Here is a 24961-nt window from a genome sequence, read left to right as displayed (position 1 = left end):
ACTGCCTTACATCTGCTTGCGGGTCACTCACTGTCTTGCTTTAATTGTGTTGACTGTGGCAGCCTATGGAAATTCCAGAAAAGGCCTTTATGGGGCCTGCCACGAACACCTGTCACCTCTTCATTACAGAACTCACAGAGATTTCAGTGCATTAAATGGCTCTAGGCTAATCTTGGGCGGCTCTGTGCTAAGAGCGATAGTTTTCATCATAAAGAAACATTTTCTGTGTGTGCTGGAGATTTTTAAAGCTCTCCCCAGTGCCCCCAATATCTTACCTGTTCAGTTGCAAATATCAGGCCCTTTACTGGCTGGAGAGGGAGAGTCTATTTTTAAGTTTTTACTGAACATCTCCCCAGTGTGAGGTGCTGAACAAATTTGGCATGTCATCAGATCTGGACTCCCTGCAGGGGCTTAGTGTAATTTTTAGGTATGAAATTGGTCAGGTTTGATTCAGAGAATGCCTGGTGGTCCTTCTGGAGGCCGCTGGCTGGCTTGGCCGTGTGCAGTGTTGTGGGCTGCTGAGGTCAGGGCTGGGCTTTGTTCTGCACAGGCTTTTGGCATGGATTTCCATAAAAGCAGGCTTTTTTATTGAACGTGAAATTCAGGGGGCATTTAGTCCTAATTGTGTTCTAAGTCCTTTCGGTATTTAAGACACTAGGAAATGAAATTGCCAAACTCTTAACATTTGAGAATTGGCTCCTGCCCACGCCTGGGCCTCATGTTTCCAGCGTGCACATCAGGGAGGGAGGGTTCTGGGGGAGATGTGGAGGCGGCGCTGCCCTGGAGGAAGCAAGCCTCTCAGAGCGAGAGCCACGCACGTCATTGAATCAACACTTCCGTTGAGCCTTGTGCTTGCCGGGGAAAGCCAACCGAATCTGCCCTCCCTACCAGCCCCCAGAGCTACCTGCTGGCAGACAGTGCGGCCGAGCCGCCAGCTCCCCCATCCTTTCTGTGGAGGCGCAGACCCAGGTGATGATTGTATTCCATGAAAATTTCAGCAAAATTTCCAAGTGCCTGAGCTGGACACCGAGAGATCAAACGAAGGAATATCCCTAACGAACAACGTGGAGCAAATCAAGGTATTTGGACCCTGTTCAGGGCCACGAGGGAAGAGAGGCGAGTCGTCCCTCACCCCTTCTCAAGCCCCCTGAGCCCCACCAGAGGCCTGGCTCAGCTTGGCCCAGTCTGTTACGGAAAGGAACGTCACAACATGTGAAACCTCAGCTGCATGAAGAGCCCTTGCTCTTCTGCTCTCCTCACCTCCAAGGGAGGGCCACATCTGTGCACCTCTTTACCACCACCAAGGACAGCAGTCCACAGCCTCTCCTGGTTACCACGTTGACTGGCTTCTCGTTCGCCTGTGTGCCGAGAGTTACTACTCAGTGACCAGAATGGGCATCTTGCTGATTTCCCTTCTGCTCATCAGCCACTAGTGGATCATATCACACCAGAGGGGCCGTTGGTGGACTCAGCCCAAGGATGGCAAAAGGTTGGTCTAGACACTGCCTGGCTCCTGAAGTCTGCTCTGAGTGTTTATTTCCAGGGACAGCAAGGACTTTTGGTCTCTCGCAAGTGGCAGCAAGAGTGCCCTTGTTAACTCACAAACACAGCCCTGTTCAGCCTCTTCCCGCCAGTCCCCCCAGTGCAGGGACAACTTGGTGGTTCTTCAGAGGAAGAAAAAGATTTTTGTTTGTGATGTGGACCTAGAACCATATGAGTAATGAGTTTTGTCTGAAGAAGATGATGGATAATCCTTCAATATCAGACAAAGCTGAGCCAAAGTGAACTTTTTATACAAAATCCTTATTTTTGGAGCCTTCTAGAACTCCAAAGAAATGGACAGAACGTGGAGAATTTGTGGGTGAGGACCTCCCAATCTCCACACTGTGTCTTGTGAATTGGTTTGTTGAAATTCTTTCAGACTCTAGATGTCTACATTTTGAGCAGGGTTATCTTGGATAGTAGCGATTTCTGAACCTATTTCTTATTCCCTTTATATGTTCATAAATCTCCTTAGAGGTGTGAACTTTGTAGCATAACATCTTTGTACCTAAAAAGCTCAGCTGTATTGGTCAGCTGCGTCAGAAAAACCAGTGACCAAAGGCTGCTGAAGAATACCTTTTGCCCTGAGGGGGAAGAGGAGGGGCGCTGTTAGACCAGGAACTTGGATGGCAGGTGACCCAGCTGGTGTTTGGGAGGGTCTGTAGGGACTCCTGACTCTGTGGTAAGACACACACACGTTCCCTTGGAAGAGCCCCAGCTTTCTCTCTCCTCCTGACCATCTCCTGGAGAAGGCAGATAATAGGCAAGGGTAAGAGTCATTAATTATAAGGTCCAAGTGTGACAGAAACCCTATTAGAAAGAATGCATCTCTTCAAAAGACTTACCAGACATTTAAAAGTTTCAACAGAGTTTAAATTTGTGAGGGAAACCATTAAACCTTGTAAGAAAGAAATGCCAGACCAAGAGGGTGCTTTATAGACACTAATTGGATTGACAAGGCCTCCCCAGTTTCTACACCACACAAAATCTCTTGCCCAGATGCGTGTGTGTGCGCGTGTGCACACGCACACAAACACACAGCAACTCCCAGCACCAGCTATGTACAAACATGAATACAGAGGCAGAAGGAAACATGAATTTTCTTTTTTTCTGCATGATACTCAAAACCATTGTGTTTCTAGAACAGCTGCTTGTGAGAGAGAGAAAAGCACTTGGCCCCAGAGTCTGTTTATGTGTTTGAGCCGAGAAAGCGATTTTTGTTGCAGGAGCTCTAAGTGAGACAGAGTCAGAGAATAAGAGAGAGAGAGATAATTATCTAAATTATGTTCGTGCTATTATCGAAGACGAATATAGTTAAAATGTAATTAAATATGATGGGCTAGCAGGATGTAAGCCAAGCTTTGGAATGCTAATCATCAATTACTGCATCCCCTTAGGGGAATCAAGGAGAGCTCTATGGCAGAGAGTGGGAGCAGGGAGCTTGGGGATGGGGGGATGAGCTAAATGTGGAGTATGGAAACAGCCCCCTCTCATCTGTCTTCCCCGCACTCTCTTTCAAACACTCCACAGAGGTCCCAGGACACATACCTTTCTGTAGTTGCCACAGAGTTAGAAGCGTTCAGCTCAACTCTTAGGAGGAGCTGGCAGGAGGGTCCCGACCTTCTCTTTGAAAGGAAACTTCTCTAAAAGGGAAAATTAGGCTATGAGCAGGGAAGGTAAAGCCAAGACTGGCTCAGGTTGGAGCAGTAAATGCAAGTGCATTCACCAGAGAGGCCTGAAATCCCTCTTGGTCAGAAAGTGTAAAAAGCACCCCCTAGGTCCAGAAATCCCAGGAGCAGGAGGAAGCTAGGGGAAGGCTGATCTGGACTATAATTAGGACAGAAGATGACATGCGTCGTCCTAGCAAACTGCTCCCCACCAGCCACCCCAGCCTGAGGAGGGGCTCCACCAAGGCTGAAAACTGACCATGACCTGAGGAGTTCAGATGAGACTCAGGCAGGGCCCACCCCCGGAGAGTCTGAACTTTAATTGGTCTGGGGTGTGGCCTGGGAGGTGGAAGGTTTAGAAGCTCCATAGGTTACTCTGATGTGCAATCAGGATTGAGAACCCGCTGGTCCAGCTAGGACCCAACTTCCATTAAGCTAGTCACAGGAAGCAGGCAGCAGCTAATGGGGACTGTATCGGCTGCAGCGTCTTTCCATGAACCCCAGCTCTGCCTGTTTCGAGGCAAAGAAGAGATCAGTGTAAGACAATAGATTTTGTTTTTTAAACTGAAACATAATTTGTGTATCAATTCTGTTGCTAGATCCCCAAAGTGTTGAGTTTTCTGGGATTCCTACATAAGAGTTAGAAATTTAATTCTCTCCATTTAACACTGCCTGAGCTCTGTCTAAGGCTGGGTGGAAACCTGGCCACCTCCTGGGCCAGGTGGGTGATGTACGAGGCAGGCTAGGGCAGGCTCCTGCGCATGAGGGAGACGCCACAGGCTGGAGGGGCTGAGTCCATCACCTTTACTTCGGAACTAGCCAATGTTCTCTCAAGACGACCCCAGGATGCCAGATCATCTCGTTTTCAAGAGAAACCAGAAATTTGTATTTTTATGTGAAATCTTCTAATTTGTAAGTGGCAGCTAACTTAAGTTTTTAAAAAATACTCAGTAAACCAGCAAAGTATGTCTGTGAGCCTTCCCTGCATGACCTTTGATCTCAGTAAGCATGTGGCTGGTCAGCATGTGACTAAATGATCACTAATCCCGGTGGCTCCTGACAAGCTGTTTCCCTGCCACCTCGGGGCTGCAGTCAGGTTAGACGAACTTGGCACTGTTTTTCCTAAGCCTGGCGCATAGAAGGCTCTCAATAAATAGCTGTGGAATGGAGGGACAGACAGAGTGAATGGCATGAGCCCAGAATTCCCTGTAAGTCGGGGCAGTGAGTTGGCTATAAAATCCAGTTAAGCATCCTGCTAGACAAAAGAATGAACTCCCAGGTGCCAGATTGGTTGCTGAGGCCTGCACCAAGGAAGGCTTCAGCGTAGCCTGGCACCAGAGGTCTGAGCAAGTGAGCGGGTTGCGGTACGTGCTAGGCTGGGAGCCAGCAGGAGTGCGTGCGGGGCCCAGTTTTAAGGCTGTTACAATGCAAGGGTCCCCACCTCACCACTCACGGAAGACGCACTCTCCCTCACGTGCCTGGTCCACGGAGCATCTTCAGATGTGATTAAAGAGATGAGTGTGGTCCTTGGCCCATGGCAGCAGCAAGGCAGACGAAGAACAGCGTGCTCAGAGGGACAGAGGGACGGCAGGCAGCTGGGGGCCCAGCGCAAGAGGTGAGTTCATGAAGATCCGTCAGAGGGTCTTCAGGCCAGGCAGGCCTGGAAGCTCACTCAAGACCTTCAGCACCCGGCCCTGCTCAGTGCCACACGGCTGGGAGTAGGCACCACTGCCACTGCGTACGCTCAGTTGACAGCAGACAGCCTTTAACATTTCCTCCCTTTTCGAGAATCTCTTCTGAAGGTTCACGTTTTCCTTCTAGCCCTGCACCCAAAGGTTGTAAATAAAACGCTCCACATGTATCCTTGCCATTCCTCGTCACCACAGGCTTCTCTCCCTTTCTTGGCTCTGTTTTTTATTGTTTTGTTTTTAAACTTTTGAACTTTGAAATTTTTATCAAAGATATACATGTTCAGCTTTCAAAGTCAAGTAGGAGCACAAGGCTTATAACAAGAAAGCAACAACCCCCTGCTTCACCCTTTTCCACCCCAGACCCCACTCTCCAGAGGCAGCTGCTTTCCTTTTTTCTCTTTAAAATTTTAAAAAATATTTTGAAACGACAATACATTCAAAGAAAGTATATTTAATATGGTTTAAAAATGTAAAACTATAGATAGTGAACTGTCTCCTTCCCACCCACCCCTTCCTCCAGAGATGATAATGTGTAAACATATAAAAGTGTCTGTATTTTCCCCATTTTTTAATACAACTTTTTCTACACCTTGGATATCTCTAGAAATTCTCCATCACTGTCTCTCCAGCTGCACAGTCTTTCATGGTAGGGATAGAGACGTACCATAATTTACTTAACGGGTCCCAAGTGATGAGCGTTTAGGTTGTTTCTGTTCTCTTGCTGTTCAAACAATGCTACTGCCTTGTTCCCGTGCTCAGAGCACATCTAAGCTAAAGCTTTTGAAAAATCTCATGTGATTCTGGTTCCCACATCTTTGTGCTGACCTTCTGTCTTCCCCTCCAGAAGCATTTAGATCTTCTAAAGTTTCTCAGTAATATGCTTTGCTTTCTCATTCATTGTGGTGGCCACTCAGTGGCCTCTAACTTAGAAACTTATGTCCTTCATATCTGGGAAAATTTCTTGTGTGACTTTTACATTTTATAGCTCATGTCTTTTCTGCTCTTTTTTTCTGGAACATCTGCTAATTGGATAGTGGACCTCTTGGTTTGATCATCTCATTCTCTTATCCTTTTTTAAAATTTTCTATCTTTGTCATTTTGTTTGACCTAGGAAATTTCCTCAACTTAAGCTTCTAACTATATTGTTGAATTACTTATTTCAATTCATAGTTTTTATATATATATAAATTTATTTTATTTATTTATTTTTGGCTGCATTGGGTCTTCATTGCTGTGCACGGGCTTTCTCTAGTTGCAATGAGCAGGGTCTACTCTTTGTTGCGGTGTGTGGACTTCTCATTGCTGTGGCTTCTCTTGTTGCAGAGCACAGGCTCTAGGCGCGCGGGCTTCAGTAGTTGTGGCGCACGGGCTTAGTTGCTCCGCAGCATGTGGGATCTTCCTGGACCGGGGCTCGAACGCATGTCCCCTGCATTGGCAGGCGGATTCTTAACCACTGTGCCACCAGGGAAGCCCCATAGTTTTAATTTACAAGAGCGCTTTCTTGTTCTCCAAGTATTTCTTTTTCACGTATTTTATTCTTATTTCAAGGGTGTGATACAGTTTTCTTTTATCTTTCTGGTGATAATATAAGTTTCCCTGAAGTTTTATTCTGCTTACTGAACCATATCTATATCCTTTGAGATATTTTTCTTTTCTCTTTGCGTTTGGTCTCCATCTTTAATGTTAGAGTCTTTGGTGATCTTTGACTGGTTGTTTACCATTAAGTGTTAGGCACTGAGAAAGCAGGCAGAAAGCTTTTTGAGTGTGGGTGGGTTTGTGGACTTCATTCAGGGTTATCAGACAGGGCTTAGGCGTTTCATTGGGGGAGAGACTTCTGCCCACTCCTTCAGATCCAGCACACCGGCCACCTTAGGTTCCTTCTCATGGAAATGCGCTTCAGATCTGCACGGCCATTTCATCCATTGTGTAGGTCTTAGCTCAGTTGTTACTTTACCGGAGAACTTCCTTAAATGCAGTATCTGAAGAGGCGTGACCCTCTCAGTTTACTTACATTGCTTTATTTTTCTCCATAGCCCTTCTTTAACTCTGATATATTTGTTTCTTTTATTTGTCTCTCTCTCCCACTATAAGGTAAGCTACTTGAGGGCAGAGTCTAAAATAGGGCCTTCTTCATTAAGCACTTGATAAATATTTACAGAAGGAAGAATGAAGGGACAGAGAGGAGGAAGGTAGATCAGTATCTCTAGGTCTTTCCTCTTGGGCTGCTCCGAGTCTCAGAGGGATCCTCCAGTCCCCTGCCTGGGGGTTAAGCCTGGATCACGGTGGCCTGAAAGCCGAGGGAGGGAAGGGGCTGGAAGTCTTGCCATCTGGGATATTCACTTCCGTGTATTCCTCGCTCTCAGCCCCTGCAGGGTCCCACCCTCTGCTGTGCATGGTGTCCCAGAGTCTAGACCCTCTCTGTTCAAAGACTCCAGAGTGAAATCCCTGTCTCTGCCGAGGTGGAAAAGGGCTCATCCCCGCTGTGCAGGAAGAAGGAGAGGGGGGTTGAGGAGTCCGTCTGCTCCTTTTACCTGTTTTCAGCCAGCCCCCTGCCTGCCCCCCACCTTCAGAAGTAGCTGGTGACTCAAGAGTCTGCAGTATGAATTCGCTTGCTTCCTGTGTGTTTCTCTCTGAGGTGCTGGCAGAGAAAGACGGTGACATCTCCTCATGCTTTCTTTGTGCTTGTTTTGTGTTTGTGTGTGTGTATTGTAGCACATATATTTGATATGAAACATACATTAAATTTTCTTACTGCCCTTTTAGTGGAGGGAGCAAAGCTTAACCCATGTGTTCAATTTGCTATGTTTAACTGCCAGTCTGGCCCTGGCCAGACACTCCTGGCCATCTCCCTGGTGTCCACCACGTGTGCTGCAGAAAAAGTCTGACATTTGCTTTCCCTTTATAGCGTAGGCAGCAAAGTCACGTAATTTTTCAGAGCTGAAAAGACCTTGCCATGGGATCTGCAGGATCCCCAGAGAAGGCGGCTTAAGATGGGAAGCCCTTCTCAGCTGAGCCCGCAGGGCCTGTGTGGTGCTCTCATCACCCAGAGCCACTCTCACAAGCCCTGTACTCACAGAGGGCAGCCGCACCCTCCTCCCCAACCAGGCAGCTCTCCTGTCCTCTGCTTGCTTCGGACAAAGACTCCGCTGTCCTGGGACCTGGCGACCCCCGCCCCCCCACCGGCAAACCCCCAGCCCCACCGAGGGACTGACTCCACCTTTCCCCTGACATAAACACAGACACCATTTTAATCCCTTTCTTCTCTTTCTTTCTTTTTATTTATTTTAAGGAGTGTTTAAAATGCAGAAAAGAATGAAAAGTATGACAACATTCACTCACATACTCATCCCCAGAATTGACTGTAGTTAATATTTTTCACATACACTTTGTCTTTTTATTTTAATCAAAGAAATAAAACATTCCAGTTGGTGTTGAAGTATCCTTTGTTCCCCATCAGCAAACCCCAGTCCTCACCCTCTCCTGAGAGACAACCACTATCATGAATTCAGCATATCTCCTCCCAGAATAGTAAAAAAAAATTTTACAGGCATGTATGTTTTCATGAGTAGCATGTTCACAGCGATTGTGAAGCACTCTGTAAACCACATGGTGGTCTGCAGGCCGAAGAGGCTTTCAGAAGGACAGTTCTTGGCCCACTTTTTCACTCTCCTTATAAACAGACCACCTACCATATTTCAGCTGCAGCCCTAGGATTTTATATGCATTACAGTATTTAATCCTCATTCCTCAAGCAGTAGCTTTAGATTGTTTTAAATCACTTGTTTTTCTGGCTTGTTTAATTACTACTATGGCAACAACAACATTTTTTCCTTCCATTTTTAAACTTCATATACATAGTATTTCAGCCTCATTATGGGTTAAATTGAGTTTTTTGGGTGGGCCGGGTAACTCAATCAAAATGTATAGCTTTATTTCTCTGAAAAAATTGCTTCCAAGCTTCAAATAGCCAATTACCAGGGAAGTTTGGGAACACTGCCAGTCTATGAGTTGGGACCACAGCACTGTTTGCATTGTTCTCTGACTAGTTCATGGAAGGATAGCTTGTGTCCCCAGAGAGATCCTAAGCTTCTTTAGGGCAAGAACCACATCTTGCATGTTTCCCGTAACACCCAGCAGGTACCAACCTCAAGAACGTATTCAACAAATGCGTGTTTAATTCCTTCAAAGCCCAGCTACCTTGTCTGCCTCCAGGAAATGGGTGCTGATGGGAGGGTGGTGGGAACCTCTGCAGTAGTCACTAAATCATACGCTATCAAACTCAGTGACTCACAGATGGGGCCCAGGGAAACAGTGGGTCATGTCCAGGTTCACATGGCTGGCTGGTAATTACAGTAGCAATAACAGTATCAGCTATTTTTCTTAGAGCCTAGTGTATGCCAGCACTGTTCTAGGTGGTTTACATTTGTTAATGTATTTAATCTTCACACACCAAAAAATTTAGATAGGTATTTTTATTATCCTCATTTTACAGAGAGGAGACTAAAGCCCAGAAAGGTTAAGCAGCTTGCCTAAGGTCACAGAGCTGGTAAAAATTCAAACCCAGGAGCCTGGCTCCAGAGCCCATGCTGTCAACCACTTCGCCATCCTACCTCTAGTTCATGAAAGGCCATGAATAAAACCTGCTGTCTTGACTGTCCCCCAGTGATCCTCTCAACTGGAAATATTCTACGTAATAATACAGTGCTGGCATTTTCACTTGCTTCATGTCACACGATCTGTGTTAAAGCCTTGGGTGATAGGCAAGATAGGTACTTTTTCTAATGCTTTCATAAACATTCTACCAAACTCAAACAATACAGAAAAGTACAAAAGTACAATTAATGTCTCTTGAAATTCTTCCATCCAAACATTTTGGCAAACATTCTTGTAGACATCCCTCTTTGAATGCGTGTGTGTATAGGTATTTACAGTTTAACATAATCAGGACCTCATTCTAGATGCATTTTTGTAACCAAGGGAGTGGTATTATTTCTGTCAGCATTGGACAAATGAAGAAACTAGCTCAGGAAGCGGGCGTGATCTGTCAGCTGGAGAGATGGCAAGTGCTGGAGTTGGGACTTCAGTCCCGTGTGGGTTTTCCTGTTTGGGGTAGGTGCTCAGAGCAAAGACCCGCACGTACTTTTTGACACCCATTGTTCCTGTTCAGACACGTCCTCCTGGCACCCAGTCTTGGCTCTGAACTGAGTGCTGCTACACCCCTGTTCTGTTGTCTTCCTGGGAGTGTTGCCTACTAAAGAGATTCCAAGTCCTGGGCGAGTAGGAATATTTATACAGCTCTCAGTAAGCTCAATAAAAATGGCAGTCAAGCTTTTGTGTAGACTAAGTGGTGGTGATGGGTCCTGGCCCCGTGAAGCGTGAACCCTCCTCAAGGTTGCACCCTGATTACAAATGCGGCTCCAATGTGACAATGTCCTGATGCCACCTTATCCTTTCCCCACTGGGCAGCACTGAAAGTTGTTTTGAAAAAGTTCAGGGGAAGTGGAATCTGATATTTTGGAGGGAGAGATGCTCATTATCTCATCCTCACCAGCTTCCCTTCCTACTCGTATTTTGGTCTTGGGGTTGTTATCCAGTTTGCTGAAAATGAAATCATCTGTTCAACTCTCGGACTGTGTTAGTGAAAATGAACTCTAATGTGATTAGATATTAATGCAGGGTAATGGAGGATTGGTATTAAATTGAAGCCTTCTGATCTTATTACTCCACAAATGCTCCCTCCTTCTCAGGCTGCTGCCCCGCCAGCCCTGCTTCCCCCAGCAGAGGTGGGGGCCGGTGGTGCCAGCCCAGGCCCGCCGCGGAGGCTGGGGCAGGAAATGGGAGCCGAGGGGGCCATGGTGAGGAAAGGGAGACTGGGGTTCAGGCCCGGCTCTGCCCAGGATGACTCACGGCGAACCCTCACTTCCTTCAGGGCCTTGGCCTCCACTCCACACTGCGGAGGGAGGAGGGGTCTTCCACAGAGGGAATGATTAGGGGCCTGTCTGCACTCTCAGAGCCCTGAGCATGTTGTCAAGTACCATGAGCTTACGAGAGTCAAGTTGTACCTTCACGTCCAGAAGCGCCGGGCGATTTTTTGGATTAGCATAGGACTAGAAATCTAAGAAGAAAAGTCTTCACGCTGTCTGCTCCACTCCCGCCCCCTTCTCTACCCCAGTCCTTTTTGTGAAACTGGCTGAACCTAATAGTTGTCACCGGCTGAGGTCACTTGCCCTAGTTCTGTTTCCCTTTCGTGGAGGGGTGGTCTGAGCAGCAGGGTGGACCAGCTTTGGTGTGTGCTGCCTCTTGCATTAGCAGCAGGGATGGGACTGATGCCCTCGCAGTGTGGACCCCAGCTTCCCCTGACCTGCTGGAGGAAGGATGCAGATCTGTGCTCAGTTACCCTGCTTAGCTCAGAAGTGACCCCGAGGCCTGTGGGAGCGAGCCCAGGCCCAGAGTTGAAGCCCCACAGGGCCTTCCTCATAGGCCCACCGGCTTTCCAAGGGAGCTGCATGGGTCTGGGAGCAGAACACTGAGAAAATGAGCCAGGAGTGCAGGCCGTGGGGATGGTCGGATGGCATCACCTTCATGTATGAATAACAGCCTTTTTACAAAGAGTGATTTTTCTTATGCTGTTCCAGAAACATGCTTCTGGAGGCACAGACTTTGCACACAGGATGGTAACGGCTTTTTAATGACCTTAAGGGGCCTGGTGTCCAGGCAGCAGTGAATCAGTCTCAGTGGGAAGCTCACAGGGAGAGAGAAGATGGAACACCTGAAAGCAAAGGGGGAAAAACAAACCGCAAATACATGTGTTTTCTTCAGTAGCATTACTTGGTAATTAGACAATTACAGGAAACAGCTTCCCAGCAGCTGGCGCTTCTACTGTGTGGACGGAGGAGGGATGCAGCAACTGTGAACTCCTCACATTTCTTATGGAAGTATCACTGGCGTTTGCAGCTGTAGATGCTGAGCTCCCCGTGTGTTCTGATGAACGGGGCGGTAAACCGGGAGCAGACTGCCTCCTCTCAGGGGCGGCTTGGGGCCCGCGCGGCTGGGCTTTAAACGAACTGGCCCAGCCCCTGCTGATCCTTGAGGAATGGCTTTTAAAATAGTGGGGCTGCTTTTGAGCCCACCCGGAGACTGGCTGGTCCAGAGAATAAACTGTTTGGGGGGCATATTTGGAAGTGGGAAAAGGAGGGCTGGAGGGAGGCCTATGGAGAAACTGCCTCTTCTTCCCCAGGTGCCACCACTCGCAGGGGCTGGGGTGAGGGGTTCAGACAGGAGCCTGGGGCTCACACTGCAGCGAGTGCCGCCCAGCCCCGTCCTCCCCTTGCCCTGCCTCAGCTCCTCCTCCCAGGGCTCCCCAGCGAAGTCACTGCGCCCACCTGGACGCATCCATTCAGCCCACAGCCCTCTGAGGGCAGCCCCATCGTGGCCCTGTTACTTCATGAACTCCACCAGCCTTGGTCACTCCTCTGTTCGGCCACACTCTTGTCACTACGTGCTCGCAGTCTGCCCTTCACGCTTATGTCGAGCTTTATGAGAATCCCGTCACCTTCGCAGAAGGGCAGGGCGCCTTCTTTGATGAGATTGTAGGGAACACCGTGTGCTCCTGCCCGTCTCCCCACAGTGGGTGGAGCCCTGTCCCCACCCCCCTATGGCGCAGGAGGCCCTCCCCGTCCACGTACTGGGCTCTGCTGGCCCCGTGCTGTCAGCAGGGTCAACTGGGTGGTCTAACCAGGCAATGCTTGTGCTTCTCCTCACAGGTCCTGGCAATCAGTAACTTTTGAAAGACGGCCGGCCTCCTTCATTCGAATCGTTGGAACACACAACACAGCAAATGAGGTAAGGGTCCCCTTTCCTGAAAGACACGGTGATATTTCCTGGTGTACAGGTAAATGCCACATCCTGAGTTAAGTGGAGCTGTTTGTTCTACCCGCTACTGTCCTGTTGTTCAGCTTGGGACAGGAGAAAGTCCTGCTCTTGCACAGTGGGGACATCGTTACCATTTCTGGGTAGCTCTTCACCAGCGAATGGAAGCCTGCTCCTGCGGCTTTGCTTCCGCCTACCAGCCACTCTGCAGAGAGCTGGAGAGGTCAAACGCCCTGTCCTCAGAGTCCTCCGCCCTCCCAGACGTCAGCTGTCTCAGTGGTCCCTGGGCCCTCTGAGCATGGTGTGCAAGGAGCCCCAGCCCCGCGGGGCAGCTGAGGCGCACAGTTGCTGGTTTCTTCTGTCCGGCCCCCCGGTCCTGTGCCAGCCTGCACATAAGCGTTCTTGGGTGAGCCTCTTCCTCCCTGGCCTGTTCCTCACCTAGGCCCAGGCCTGGATCCCGGGGCAGCAGCCATTCCGTTGGGCTGCACTGTTTGTGGATGTTCCGTCACCTTTGGATCTCACGAGGGAAGAATGGGCAGGTTATTCTCCCCACTTTGGGCTCCTGCGGTCAGGGCAGCAGGCAAGTGAGGTTCCTGGGCCTCACACATGCTGTTTTTCTCTGGAGAAGTGCACTGGGTTCCTCCAGATCGGAGAGGAGAGGACAGGGCCCGCAGTGGGTCGAGAGCGTGAGGGGAGGGCGCTTTGCGTGCTTGCACCAGGACCGCGAGCGCAGCCCAGGGCCGCGCCAGGCATGCCGGGACTGCCCCCTCGGCAGCGTGGATCCCCGCTGGGCTCACAGAGGCACCTCAGGGTCCACTCACACCGTTTAAGGTGAGAAGGACATCTGTTTCCATTTTAAGCGCAAAGTAATCCATCCGTAAGTTAATTATTACTTAGCCTTTCTGTTTCTCAGGTGGGCATAGAGCAAGCGCAGGTGCTGGTGGGTTGGAGTCCGGCAGGGGCTCATCAAGCTGGTGCTTTTATAGCCAGATGTGCTTAGCGTGCACCCCTGAAGACCTGACGGCTGGCTAAAGACCGCAGTCATAAGGAACAGTAAGGTTGAAACTCGAGGTAGTAAACGCAAGGCATAAAAGTAGTAACCGTCCTGCAATTTCATCTTAACGTGAACTTTCTCAGATCTGTACAGGACCGGCTTCCTGGGTGTGTGACCAGGGCCGTGGCGTGGGGCTCCGTATCCAGAAGGGGGCTCAGAGCTTAGGGTTTAATGCTCTCTAGCACCCTCTTGATAGTCTTGGCAATTTTACCTTTGAATTTTCTTTTATATGGGAAGCCCCCGTGGGACAGTGGAGCGCCCACCAGGGCTCCAAGCCTCGGCTGACCTGCAGGCCAGCCCTGCCCCTCCTCACCTTCCTGGGACAGGTTCTCAGCCACCCACCCCCTGACCCCTGGAGCATGGACTTGCCCAGCCTCCCCCTCCTCAGCCTGCCCTGTGGCCACTGCCACCCGCCACTCCCAGTGGGGGCCTCACACGCTTGTTGGGAGAGTCAGGATCTAGTGTGAGTCTCACGTGCGAGTTCCAGGATAAGGGCCCAGGGTGCCATGAGTGCCTGCCCTGACCTAAGGCTCTCCCCCAAGCCTGAGCCCGAGCGAGCGCAGCATCAAAAAGCAAATGAAAACCCCAGGACACGTCAGGAGAGACACTGTGGGAGCAAAGGAGAAGCTTTTTTCCTGCCTTTTTGAACAAGAGGCTCTGCATTTTCATTCTGCACTGAGCCCCACACATCATGCAGCCGGCCCTGGATTCATGCATTATGTTTGTCAACTCAGGATTCTCCAGGGCACATCAAGTGCTTCTGGTACTTCAAAAAGTATTTTCAGAAGTGCAAATATTGTGATAATTTATATTCATTTTGCCTTTTTATTTGTTTAGAATAAAAATGATACACGCCCACAATGTGTTTCTTGCAGAGAAGAGCTTATAAACAGAAGCCTGAAACTTTTTCTTACCTCTTCATTTCAAAACAAACCTGAAAATTACAAAAGTAAAGCAACTGATTTTTTTAAAGCATAAAATTAAAGAATTCTAAACATCAGGTCATAAAAACACTTTTTTTTTGATGATGGAACAAAAGTAAATTTGAATCTGCATTTTAATATCTATTTGAGCCCCAAACCAAACATCATAGTTGTTAAATTTTGCCAATAAATCTCGATTTTTCTTACCACTTAAATTAATTATGTATGTATTACTTACTAAATTGGAAAACAATTTGAATTTATCTTTACATAATAGTATATGAAGCTAAAATTAAATATTTTTATTTGCAGTCACTTGTTTCTTATATAATGCATTAAAAAAAAGACAGATTTTTTTCTTTAATTCCTAAATGGACTCTGTAATTATCATTTACAACAGAAGGAATTCTTAAGTCAGAGAAGGCTGAGAAGCACTGGAGCAAGTCTGGTCAGAGTCTTTTTCCAGCCCTCAGCCCCAAGCCCATCACCTCAGAGACCAGATGAAAAATAACTTCCCCTTACAGAACTCTAAAGCTGGAGTGCAAGATCCCCTCTCCCTGATGAGTTTACAAAAATATCTGTGCAGGGAGCCCCAGCTGCTTTGGACCTGCCAGTTTGGAGACTGGACCAGCCAGTTTGCATGGGTTGACTTAGGTCACTAATTAATGGGTGACCCGTCATATCTGGCTGAAGAGCAACTTGCTCAGCTGCCGTATTGAGTGGGTTATCGCTCAAGAAAAAAAGCCTCCGTGTAGTGTTGCCAACCTGGGAACATCTCAAATCATAAAATAAACAGTGACCAGGATCATAAGGCAAGATCCATAAACTGTCATTCTCAGAACAAACAAGGCACAAGCGTTGAATTTCACAGAGCACCAAGGATGTAGTGAGCCCTCAAAGAGGACGTTCTTTACTGCAGCACACTGGCTTCTGGGCGTCATATCCCCATTCTTAGAGAAGGGCAAGGATGTGGGGCAAAGGTCAGAGGTGTGAGGGAAGGGGAGGGTGACTGGGGTCAGTCGGGCAGGACTCCTGGGGAGGCCAGGCCTGGGAACTGTGATGGCGCCGACGGCCGGGGAAGGCAGGCGGGGGTCCAGGACCGCCTTGGTCCCGAGTCCCATGGAGCCAGAACCGAGTCATGAGAAGGCAGCGGTCAGGGAGCCTCTTCCTCACAGTGGAGCGGAGACAGGGGTTCCTCAGTCTGGCCCTGCTTGTTTGCTGAGTGACATCAGTGGCCTTGGTTTAGTCAGAGCCAGGACCTCTTTCCCTTTAAATGCCAAATGTTACCAGCCCAAAGACTGTGTGCGAATTTCAAGCAGCATAGATGGAATTGGTTTCTAGCATGGGAAGGTTAGATGGTCTTTGTGGATAGCGGAAAGAGAAATGTGCCACGTCTCCCAGGTAAGACTGGTTTCTGCAGGCACTGCCCCGCCCGGAGAGGGGGGTCTGCGCAGGGCACGGTGGGGAAGCGCAGCTTGGAGCTCCTGAGAGTTGAGAGCGTTCAGCAGAGATGGGCGGCTGTTCGGGCAGCAGGTGGAAAGTGGCCTGTGTATGTGGCCAGAGCTGCCGGCGGCTCAGGAACTGCCCCCACCTCCAGACATCCCAGCTGCTAGCAGGATAGCAGAGGTGTCCAGAGCTAAAACTGATGGGGAATTCTGGCCCGACGTGGGCATGTGTCTGTCTTGCCGTAGCCGGCCAGGCCTTCCCGCGGCAGGCTCGGCACCTGTGCTGCACGCTGATCCCCCACCCCGGATCAGGGCCAGCTCTCAGGTGACGCAGCTGAGGAGGGCTGCGGACGTTCAGATTTCTTGATCACCTGTTTGGGCACGCTTCTGGTTTCCTCAGCATTTCACCCCTGTCCTCTGGGAAGTGCGTGTCTGCTCCTGGCATCTGTCTCTCATTTTCCTTTGTGAGCACCACAGCGATGAATTCATTTAATTTTTTAGCTACATTTACGACTTCTGTCAATAAATCCCCCTAATGTTTACCTCCCAAAGACTCCACCACTTGCTTCAGTGACCTCCTGCGCCTTGTGTACTCAGCATTTCCTTGTCATTTATCTTAACTTCTTAGAACATTCTCCTTTCATTGCCTGCCAGCGAGTTTGTCATCCTGCTCCTCCTCTCTGCTCTGTAATCCTCCCTGCGGCGTGCTTCTCACGTTTCTCTGCTCTGCCCTTGGATACCATCCTCCCTCTGCGCCCTTTCGCAGGCTTCTTTCCTCTGTCTTCCTCTCACGCTTAGCACTAGATGGCAGGCACGTGTCAGTTTGTCTTTCAGCGAGTGCCCCCTCCGTCCTGCTCTCCTTCAGTTGTTTTCATTCCTCTGAATCTTCCCAGTGCCTGTAGCCAAAAAGGTCTCCTTGGCTGTTTCCTCCATCACTTTCTCTTGGTCTCAGTCACCAGTGCAACCGCGAGGTCATTCCAGCCCACCTGCCTCAACTGCTACTTGACTCCGAGCTACTCGAGAGGAGGCATTGCTTCCCTTTCTAAGGCTCTCCTGTCTGAAGGACGTTGGACGTGGCCTTGTCAGTAGGACCACCCTCAGGTCCTGGTGGATCTGAAGTTCCACTCGTGCCGTGCAGCGGCCGTGCTAGTTCTGATGCAGCTCCTCTCACACACCCTTCATTTTCATTTCACTTGTTACCACAGCAAAGCCGCAAAGGCACACTGCTTTGTCCTTAAGGAGGTCAGGCTGGGTCCAAATGAGGTCTGTCTGTGGACCTATGACAATCCGTCAGTCTATTAAAAGAAATACAAGTTACGCCTGTTTCTTCTTATGGCTTTGATGAAACCTGGGTTGGATAGCAGGTTCTGGACCTGAGACCTCAGGGGCACAAGCAGCCCCGGGGGTTAGAAAGGACTTGTAGGAAAAGCTAACTTTCTGCACTATGGAAAGACCCGCGGGAAAGCTTTTGCCTAGTCAGTAATAGAGAGCGAGGATGGGGTCGACAGTCTGTCGGCAGCTCTCAGGTCTCCATTTACGTATTGAATTTACGTAGCTGCGGAGACAGGCTACGTGGTATTTGTCTTGTATCCTAGCCTTAGCCTGGACCTGGCGCATGTGAGCAGAGAGTACCTGCTGCCTGAGTGAGCAGATGAATCGTTCGGTCTGTCCGTCCATCTCTCCCTCTCCCCATCAGGCAGCCAAATAAAGGGAAAGATTTAGTGAAACAACTTCTCCGCCCCGCGATCCACGGGGATGAACATGACAGCATGTTGAAGGACAGAAGCCAGTACAGAAGAATCCGCGTAGTAGGATTATGTTCATACAAACGTCAAAAACAGGCAAAACTAAGCTGTAACATCTGAGGACGTGTACACAGAAAAGAAATGATTATTATTAAAGCCAGACTGTGGGTCTCCAGCAGGGAGGCTTAGATCGGGAAGGGACCACAGGGCGCCAGCGATTCTTCTGGTTCTTGACCTGCGTGTGGTTTACACGGCTGGTGTTGACTATATAGTTATTCAGCAAGCTATACATTTGTATTTCCTGCACCTTTTAGTGCATGGTTTTCACAATAAAAAATGTTCTGGTTTAAGCAAAAGGGATAAATTGACGAGGAAACCAAAGCTGAGCGATGTTCAGTGACTCACACACAGTCGTGCCTGGTGAGTGGCAGAGCCAGGGTTTGAATCCAGGCAGTTGGCACTTAACATCCAGGCTGCTCTGTCTCCCCAAAAGGCATAACAAATGGTAAAGCTTCAGAAATGAGCCCAGCTCTGCCTGGGCCAGGTCGTCGAGTCAGGCGCTGGGGAGCAGACGGTCCCTGCGGGCAGGCTTCGTGCACCAGCCGGGCTGGAACCAGGAGAGAAACCCAGGCAGGGCCCTTCCCTGGGGGGCGTTGCAGCTTCAGCGCCTGACAGAAGTCAACCCACGAGAAGACGACTTCACCTGGAGTGGGGGTGGGGGGATGCTGCGAGGAGCAGCGCTGGTGGAGGCCGAGTGATGGAGTGAGCGGAGCAGTGGCGGCTGACAGGGGTGGTCCTGAGGAGGGGTTTTGGCATCTGAAAAGTGGATCAGGTCATCCTTATGGGCAGGCAGGGATGAGGCTGTGCCGTGGCGGGCTTGGGAGGGCGGGGAGTGCAGATCCCTCCGTGAGCTCCAGGGAGCTTGCCGCTGGAGGGTCTGCACCGCTGGCACGAGCAGGATGGAGAGTCTGTAAGTGGCTGCTTGAGCTGCCCTCCAGGACCACTCAGCGCCGAGCCTGGAGTGAGGCAGAATTTATTTACAGGCACTGTCAGGCCGGTGAGTGGCTCTGGGCTCCCTGTGCCATCCTTGTTCCCATAGCAACATGTAGCTCTAGTGAAGAAAAAACAAAAAGAAGGAAACAGACTCTGCTTAAAAAAAAAAAAAGCTCCTTCCTGGCCCCGTGACAGTTATTTCCCAGGCCCCACCCCCCCAGGTCTGGTCACTCCCTGTCTGAGTCCCCAAGGATTCCCTCCCCAGCAGTATCCTCCAGAGGATGTCGTCTGAGACACAGCCATAATGCACAGGGTGGGGAGGTAGGGAATGAGCTGAGGAGGAGAGAGAAGTGGGTGGAAGGAAGGGAGGGGCCTTGTCCAGTGTGGACCAGGAGACCTTGGCACTGGTGCCAGCCTCATGCCCAACCAGCTGTGTGACCCCCAGCAAGTCACTTCACCTCCCTGGCTCTCAGGACACTTGTCTTTAAAATAAGGAGAGTGAACTAGATCTTAAAGGTTCCTTCCCAGTGAGACAGAAAAAAAGCAGAAAAATATTTAATTTATAGCACAATTATAAAAAGGCATATTTTATAGGCATCTTTATACTTAAATGTCTATTAGGAAAGATTTTATTGGAAAAAGAGAGGGAAAGTGACACAACAGGGAGCACGTCTTTGTTCCAGACACTCCACAAGCCTTATGCCTGTTGTAGTGGAGCAGCAGTAATTCTGCACCAAACAACCAGCCTGGGAGGAGGTGCACACAGCACCTGAGCAGGTGAGGCCTGGGGGCTGCCAGGCAGCAGGATGGACAGAGACGCCAGCTGGTGAGGATGATGTCCAGCCATGTCCTGCTGCAGAGCCAGCGGTGAGTCAGGCCTGCAGTCTCCCTGCAGCTGGAAGCCTCCGAGACAAAGCAGACACGTCACCTGGATGAAGTGAAAAGCTGCCCAGGGCAGTGGGGCCGCCCGCGCGGCCTTGCGGGGAGAGCAGGAGCCCTGGTAAGGCCGTGTCTCCCGGCTCTACCTGGGAACTAGAATATTTCTCCTTTTTTGCTTTAGTTTTTCAAAAATAAAAAGATACCTCTACCACTCTAGGGCCAAATTAATTAAGACAAGAGAGTGAATCGCTCCCTGGAACTCTTGAGTGTGCACTCATAAAAATCGGTGGTCGGGAGTTCTGGGACTGCCTGGGGGGATGTGTTTTCTTTCTTTTTTTTTTCCTTTGGCCGTATGGCATGTGGGATCTTATGATCTTAGTTCCCCAGCCAGGGATTGAACCTGTGCTCCCTGTAGTGGAAGCACGGAGTCTTAACCATTGGACCACCAGGAAAGTCCCTGTGATATGTTTTGGAAAGGCTGTTTTCCAGAAACTTCCAAGCAGTCGAGTTCCAGTTATTTGTGAGTGTCCTGGCCTATGTGAAGATGGGAAAGTGACATTGGAAAGTTAAAAAAACTGTTAACCGTATATAAGCAGTGTCACCAAGAAACTTACTCCCATCCCTAGTAGGCATAAGTACTTGTGCAAAACTGTGGGGTTGTCCTGTCACCCCTAAGCAATGCTGAAAAGTTGTTGCTCACAAACTGGAAGTGTCTCCCTATGAAATGGGTTCCTTAACTGAAAACCATGTTTTGGGCTGTACAGATGTATGTACGTGAAACTTTGGTTCTAAATTGCAGTGTTTTGTTAGAAACACTTGGTCTTCACTTTTAAAGGAACAAAAATAAAACATCTCTACAATCTAAAGATGGACTCATAACTTGTTCCTGAGATGAGTGTAAGAAGATGTAATTGTCATTGTCATCAGGCTCAGTTAATGTTTGCTGAGTGTGTGTGTGACGCTGCCACGCCACACATTGCGAAAGGAGAGAGGAAGTCTTCAGGGTGTATAATTCAGAAGCCACGTCTCTGTGTCTGACTTCTGGGCAGATATCATTGAGAGGTAGGTGTCTATTTTATAAAGATGTAAATGTAAGTTGAAAGCTTGGCTCAAATCCTATTTGTATTGGTTGGCATGAAAGCAATCTGTGAAAATTACTCAGGAGAAACCAGAAAGGCAAGGTAGAGTCATTGATCAACATTTATTAAATTTTCCTGATTTCTGCTACAGTTCACGCTGGACTCTTAGCCCAACTTGGGAAAATTAGCAGAGGCTTCTCTGCTTTTAAAAACCTTGAAGACACATTGAACAAAGTGCTCAGGGAATCCCTCTAATTAAAGGCGGCAAACAGTGGCTAGCCGAGGAATTTGCCTGTTCGCCAAGAAGGAGCCAGCACGTTTGTGTACGTCCTTTCCAGGGTTCACCCCAGACTATCTCAGACACGTCAAGAATTACGGCTCCCAGAGAGGAAAGGCAAAGGGATAAGAAACAGCAGCTACAAAAAAGGACACCGGATGTGACTCAGGCTGCGTCGGATTCATACACACGACTACATTCCAATTTAACTGGCTCCTATCGGAAGACAGATCCAGAAGCCACTGAAGCTGGTTCAGCGAAGGTACCCCTTCGTGAGCAGCAGTAATCAAACAGGCTAATGGGATACATGATTGCCGAGAAGGGAAGGGAAAATGATGCGGCGACTGCGGTAATGGTTTTGCATAAATCAGTAGTGTGGCTCTGCCCTGTATGCCTCATTCACTTTTGGTCACATCCTTTCCAAGGGGTATCGCAGTCTTGGGAAGGTTCGGAGGAAAGAAATTGAATCACACAAGCTTCTGAGCGAAGAGAAACTCAGGACCTGGCTGTTCCACCGAGAGGGAGGCCTGAGGTGCTCGGTGGGGAGAGGAGCTTAGGGGTGTGAGGGACAAGCGGCAGTTCCCACACGGCACCTGGTACCGCCCCTCGTGGCAGTGACGACTCCTCCAGGCAACAGCGACCTCCAGTGTCTGTGTGAAAAGAGCAGACGCATCCCAGCCTCTCTTCCCTTTGCACCTCTGCAGGGGTGGCAGGCATCTCGGGCCAGCCCCGACCCCTTGGCCACCAGAGAAGGTGCCAGTTTCTCCAGGACAGGCTCACTTTCCACCCCTGCTCCCATGAACAGAGTCAGGACCGCCCACAGGCCCCCTCTCTGGATGCCCGTTTGCAACGGGTGCACATCCGAAGGGGCCTAGGGTCCTAAGGGAAGAACCCCAGCCTTGCACAAGATGATGATGGTGAGGTACAGACACCGTGATGTTCATCCTCGTCTGCAGTGGTCCAGGACCTGGCTGGGTGTTGGCTTCGCACTGTCGTCATGTTAGGTTCAAGGCCAGTGGGTTGGATTATCCACTGAGACAGCTGAGCCGGCACGTTGGTGTACAGAAGGCGAGAGCGAGGCCCCAAGCCTTTATCTGGAAGTCCTCCCCGTCCCTTCTGCCTGGAAGGCCACTCCCGCCCTGTCTTCAAGGCCTGGTTTAGGCACACCTTCCTCGCTGATCGTCCCTTCCAGGTGAAATTAATCTCTCACACTGTGTATTCCTTCTCACTCGCTATTATGTTGTCTGTGTGAGGAGCCATCCTGATATGGAGAGAGCACGGATTCTGGAGCTGCTCCACCCTGCGGTTGAATCCCACTCACCACTGTGGGCTGAGGTCCATCTGGTGGAGGTCCTGACGGCAGGGACTGTGTAATTTAGCCTTGGGCCAGTGTTTATGCTCAGTGAGGTCACTGAAGGTTAAAAAACAAAAGCAGTGAAAGGAAGGCTCTGAGGATGAGTCCAGGTCCCCCGTGCTTGGCTGGGCCTGGAGGCCCCTCGGACCCCCGTGCTGTGCCCACTGCAGCACCATAGTCCCCCAGCCTCCATCCTCCCAGAGGATCCTTAGAGGCTGTGAAGAATCCTTCCCTCTCCTGTGTCAGTCTTGCCAAGCCTGTTATCAGGTTCTGTTGTTTATCCTTTAAAAAGGATTCTTTCCTGTTTATCCCAAATTGCTGTGTTCTACCTCAGGGGATTTCACGTTTAAGGGTTTGTTGTCATCTACCTTCTTTCCTGAGGCACTTGTATTATTTGTCACCATAAATGTATTCTTTTTGTAATATTTTTAACTCAAGAAATACTTAATTTTTTAAGACTCTCCTCTGTCCGGCGACCCTGATTCCCTGCCCAGGTCCAGGCCGGGTCCTCGCCCAGTCCCCTGAGCCATGGCCTCTTGCCTCTGCCGCCCTGCTCCCCACCTCCCCCGTTCCCGCCTTTCTTTGTCATCACGCTGGCTGGGAGTCCACAGTGGTCACCCTCCTCCTGCACCAGGCCTCCCTCCTCTGACCAGTTCTGCTTGACTGCCTCACCTTCCCCAACTCAGGCGGCATCCCCTGCTCCACTGGCTGACTGGGGGCCCCTCCTCTGCACCCTCATGGCTCCCTTGGTGGCCAGAGCCTGTCCACTCACGTGTCTCTATCCTTACTGGTTGGTGCACCCTTTGAGGGGGCCAGGCCTCACAGGAGGGGGTGCAGGAGGTGCCTTGTGTTTTGAAATGAATAAATGAATGAGTGAGTGAGTGAATTAAAGAATGCACTTGGACCTCCTGACCTCCAAACCCTCCTCACCGTGTTTGGCTCCTCTGGCCACGCCTACCGTGTGGTGTCACCTTGTCCTGCCCCCCAGCCTGAGCCTGGAACATGGAGGCGCCGGTCCTTTCCCAGCTTGCCGCCCTTATCTGCTCGCTCTGTCCCCGCTGCACGCTCTACCTCCGCACCCATCTTTCCATCTGTAAAACACCCTTTTTCACTTGGAATCTTCACCACGTGGTTTCTGACTTACAAAGTTAACTGTTTCCTGTGCGTTGCCTTTGACTTGGCAGAGCCCGCTTGGCTCTGGAGATGCTCAGTGAACCCGCATCAAAGCTAGTTGGTCCCTTAGTGACACCCTTGGGACTCGGGGGTCACAGCCTGAAGCGCAGCCCTGACACAGCCCTGGTTCCTCACATCCGGCCGCAGAGGCTCGGCCAGGCTGCTGGCGGCTAGGGCTTCCCAGGGCTCCCAGAGGCTCCCAGTTTCCCCCAGCTTAGAGGGCAGAGCCTACGCTGAGCTCTGCAGGGTCAGGGAGAGGCATGACTATGCTTTCTCCAAGGAGGAGCATCCACAGGAGGACACCAAAACAGTACCGTTAGGTATGTCGGGAATAATAGCCATTCGAGTTGCTATTTTAAAACAGGTTGGTTAAGTGGGCTAGAGACATTGGTGCAGTTAAGTCACCCAAGTTAGAGGAATGGGAGTAACAGTGGGAACGGGGCAACAGCAGGGGTCCGGCTACCAGCAGTATTGAGTGCTCACTGTAATCGCGTCCTCCAGGCTTTTTATGGGTACGGCGTGGAGCAGAAACCCACCCTGCCTCTCTGGACTGCGTCACCCATGGGGACCCTTCCTTAGGTGAGAGCCAGACATTAGTTAGCGGCCAGCTGCACTGAGATCTTTTTTAACTTTATTTTTCAATCCAGGGTTTTTATTGATTTGTTTATTCTTGTGCAAGGCCCTGAGTGGGAGAAAGGACGGCCACGCCTCGGTCCTTGAGTCAGATGGGAACTGACAGGTCAGGACACAGGCAGGAGGAGGGGCTGGGCCTTGGGCCCTGGAGCCTCACAGGCTGGCCTAGAAATTAAGAGACCCAAAGGGAAGTTCGTGAGAGCACAAGGAGAGAAACCCATTCACTGGGAAAGGTAATGCACAGCAGGACAGTGTTAAATCAGTTGAAGGATTAGTATCAGCCTAGGGCTCCGATGAGCAGCCTCAGAGATGCTGACGGGGAGCGTGAGAGCGGGGTGACATAGCGACCGCGGGCGTGATGGGGCGGGGTAAGGAGGTCAGGTCAGAATGGGGACGGTGCGTAAAGTGCATCGTTCAGAACAGGTAGAGGAGACACAGGCGCCGGGGACGAAAGATGACTGGGTGGTGTTGAGAAAGAGAAGGATGTTTGTTCGTTTACAAGGAGGTCCAGGGAGAGGATCCACTGAGAGTGCGGCGGGGCGTGTGCAGGAGCCAAGATGTGTTCTGGGGGGTTGTCTCCACGGCCCCACCCCGTGCTTGGAAAGACGGGTGCTCCTAGAGCAAGAGACTGTCAATA

At 50.1% G+C, this 24961-nt stretch overlaps 1 protein-coding gene across 1 annotated transcript in view; it reads left to right on the top strand.

Annotated features, from left to right (window-relative positions):
- The window catches only part of BTBD9 (BTB domain containing 9), a 416797-nt gene that overhangs the window by 383968 nt on the left and 7868 nt on the right, over positions 1-24961 (top strand). Inside the window, exon 10 of the mRNA XM_004267648.3 lies at positions 12664-12742. Coding sequence (XP_004267696.1) covers positions 12664-12742 — 79 coding nt within the window. The remainder of the gene's footprint in view (positions 1-12663; positions 12743-24961) is intronic.

This window comes from Orcinus orca, chromosome 10, assembly GCF_937001465.1.
Source record: "Orcinus orca chromosome 10, mOrcOrc1.1, whole genome shotgun sequence".
In the NCBI taxonomy this organism is placed as follows: Eukaryota; Metazoa; Chordata; class Mammalia; order Artiodactyla; family Delphinidae; genus Orcinus; species Orcinus orca.
This window is presented reverse-complemented; position numbering and strand designations above follow the sequence as displayed.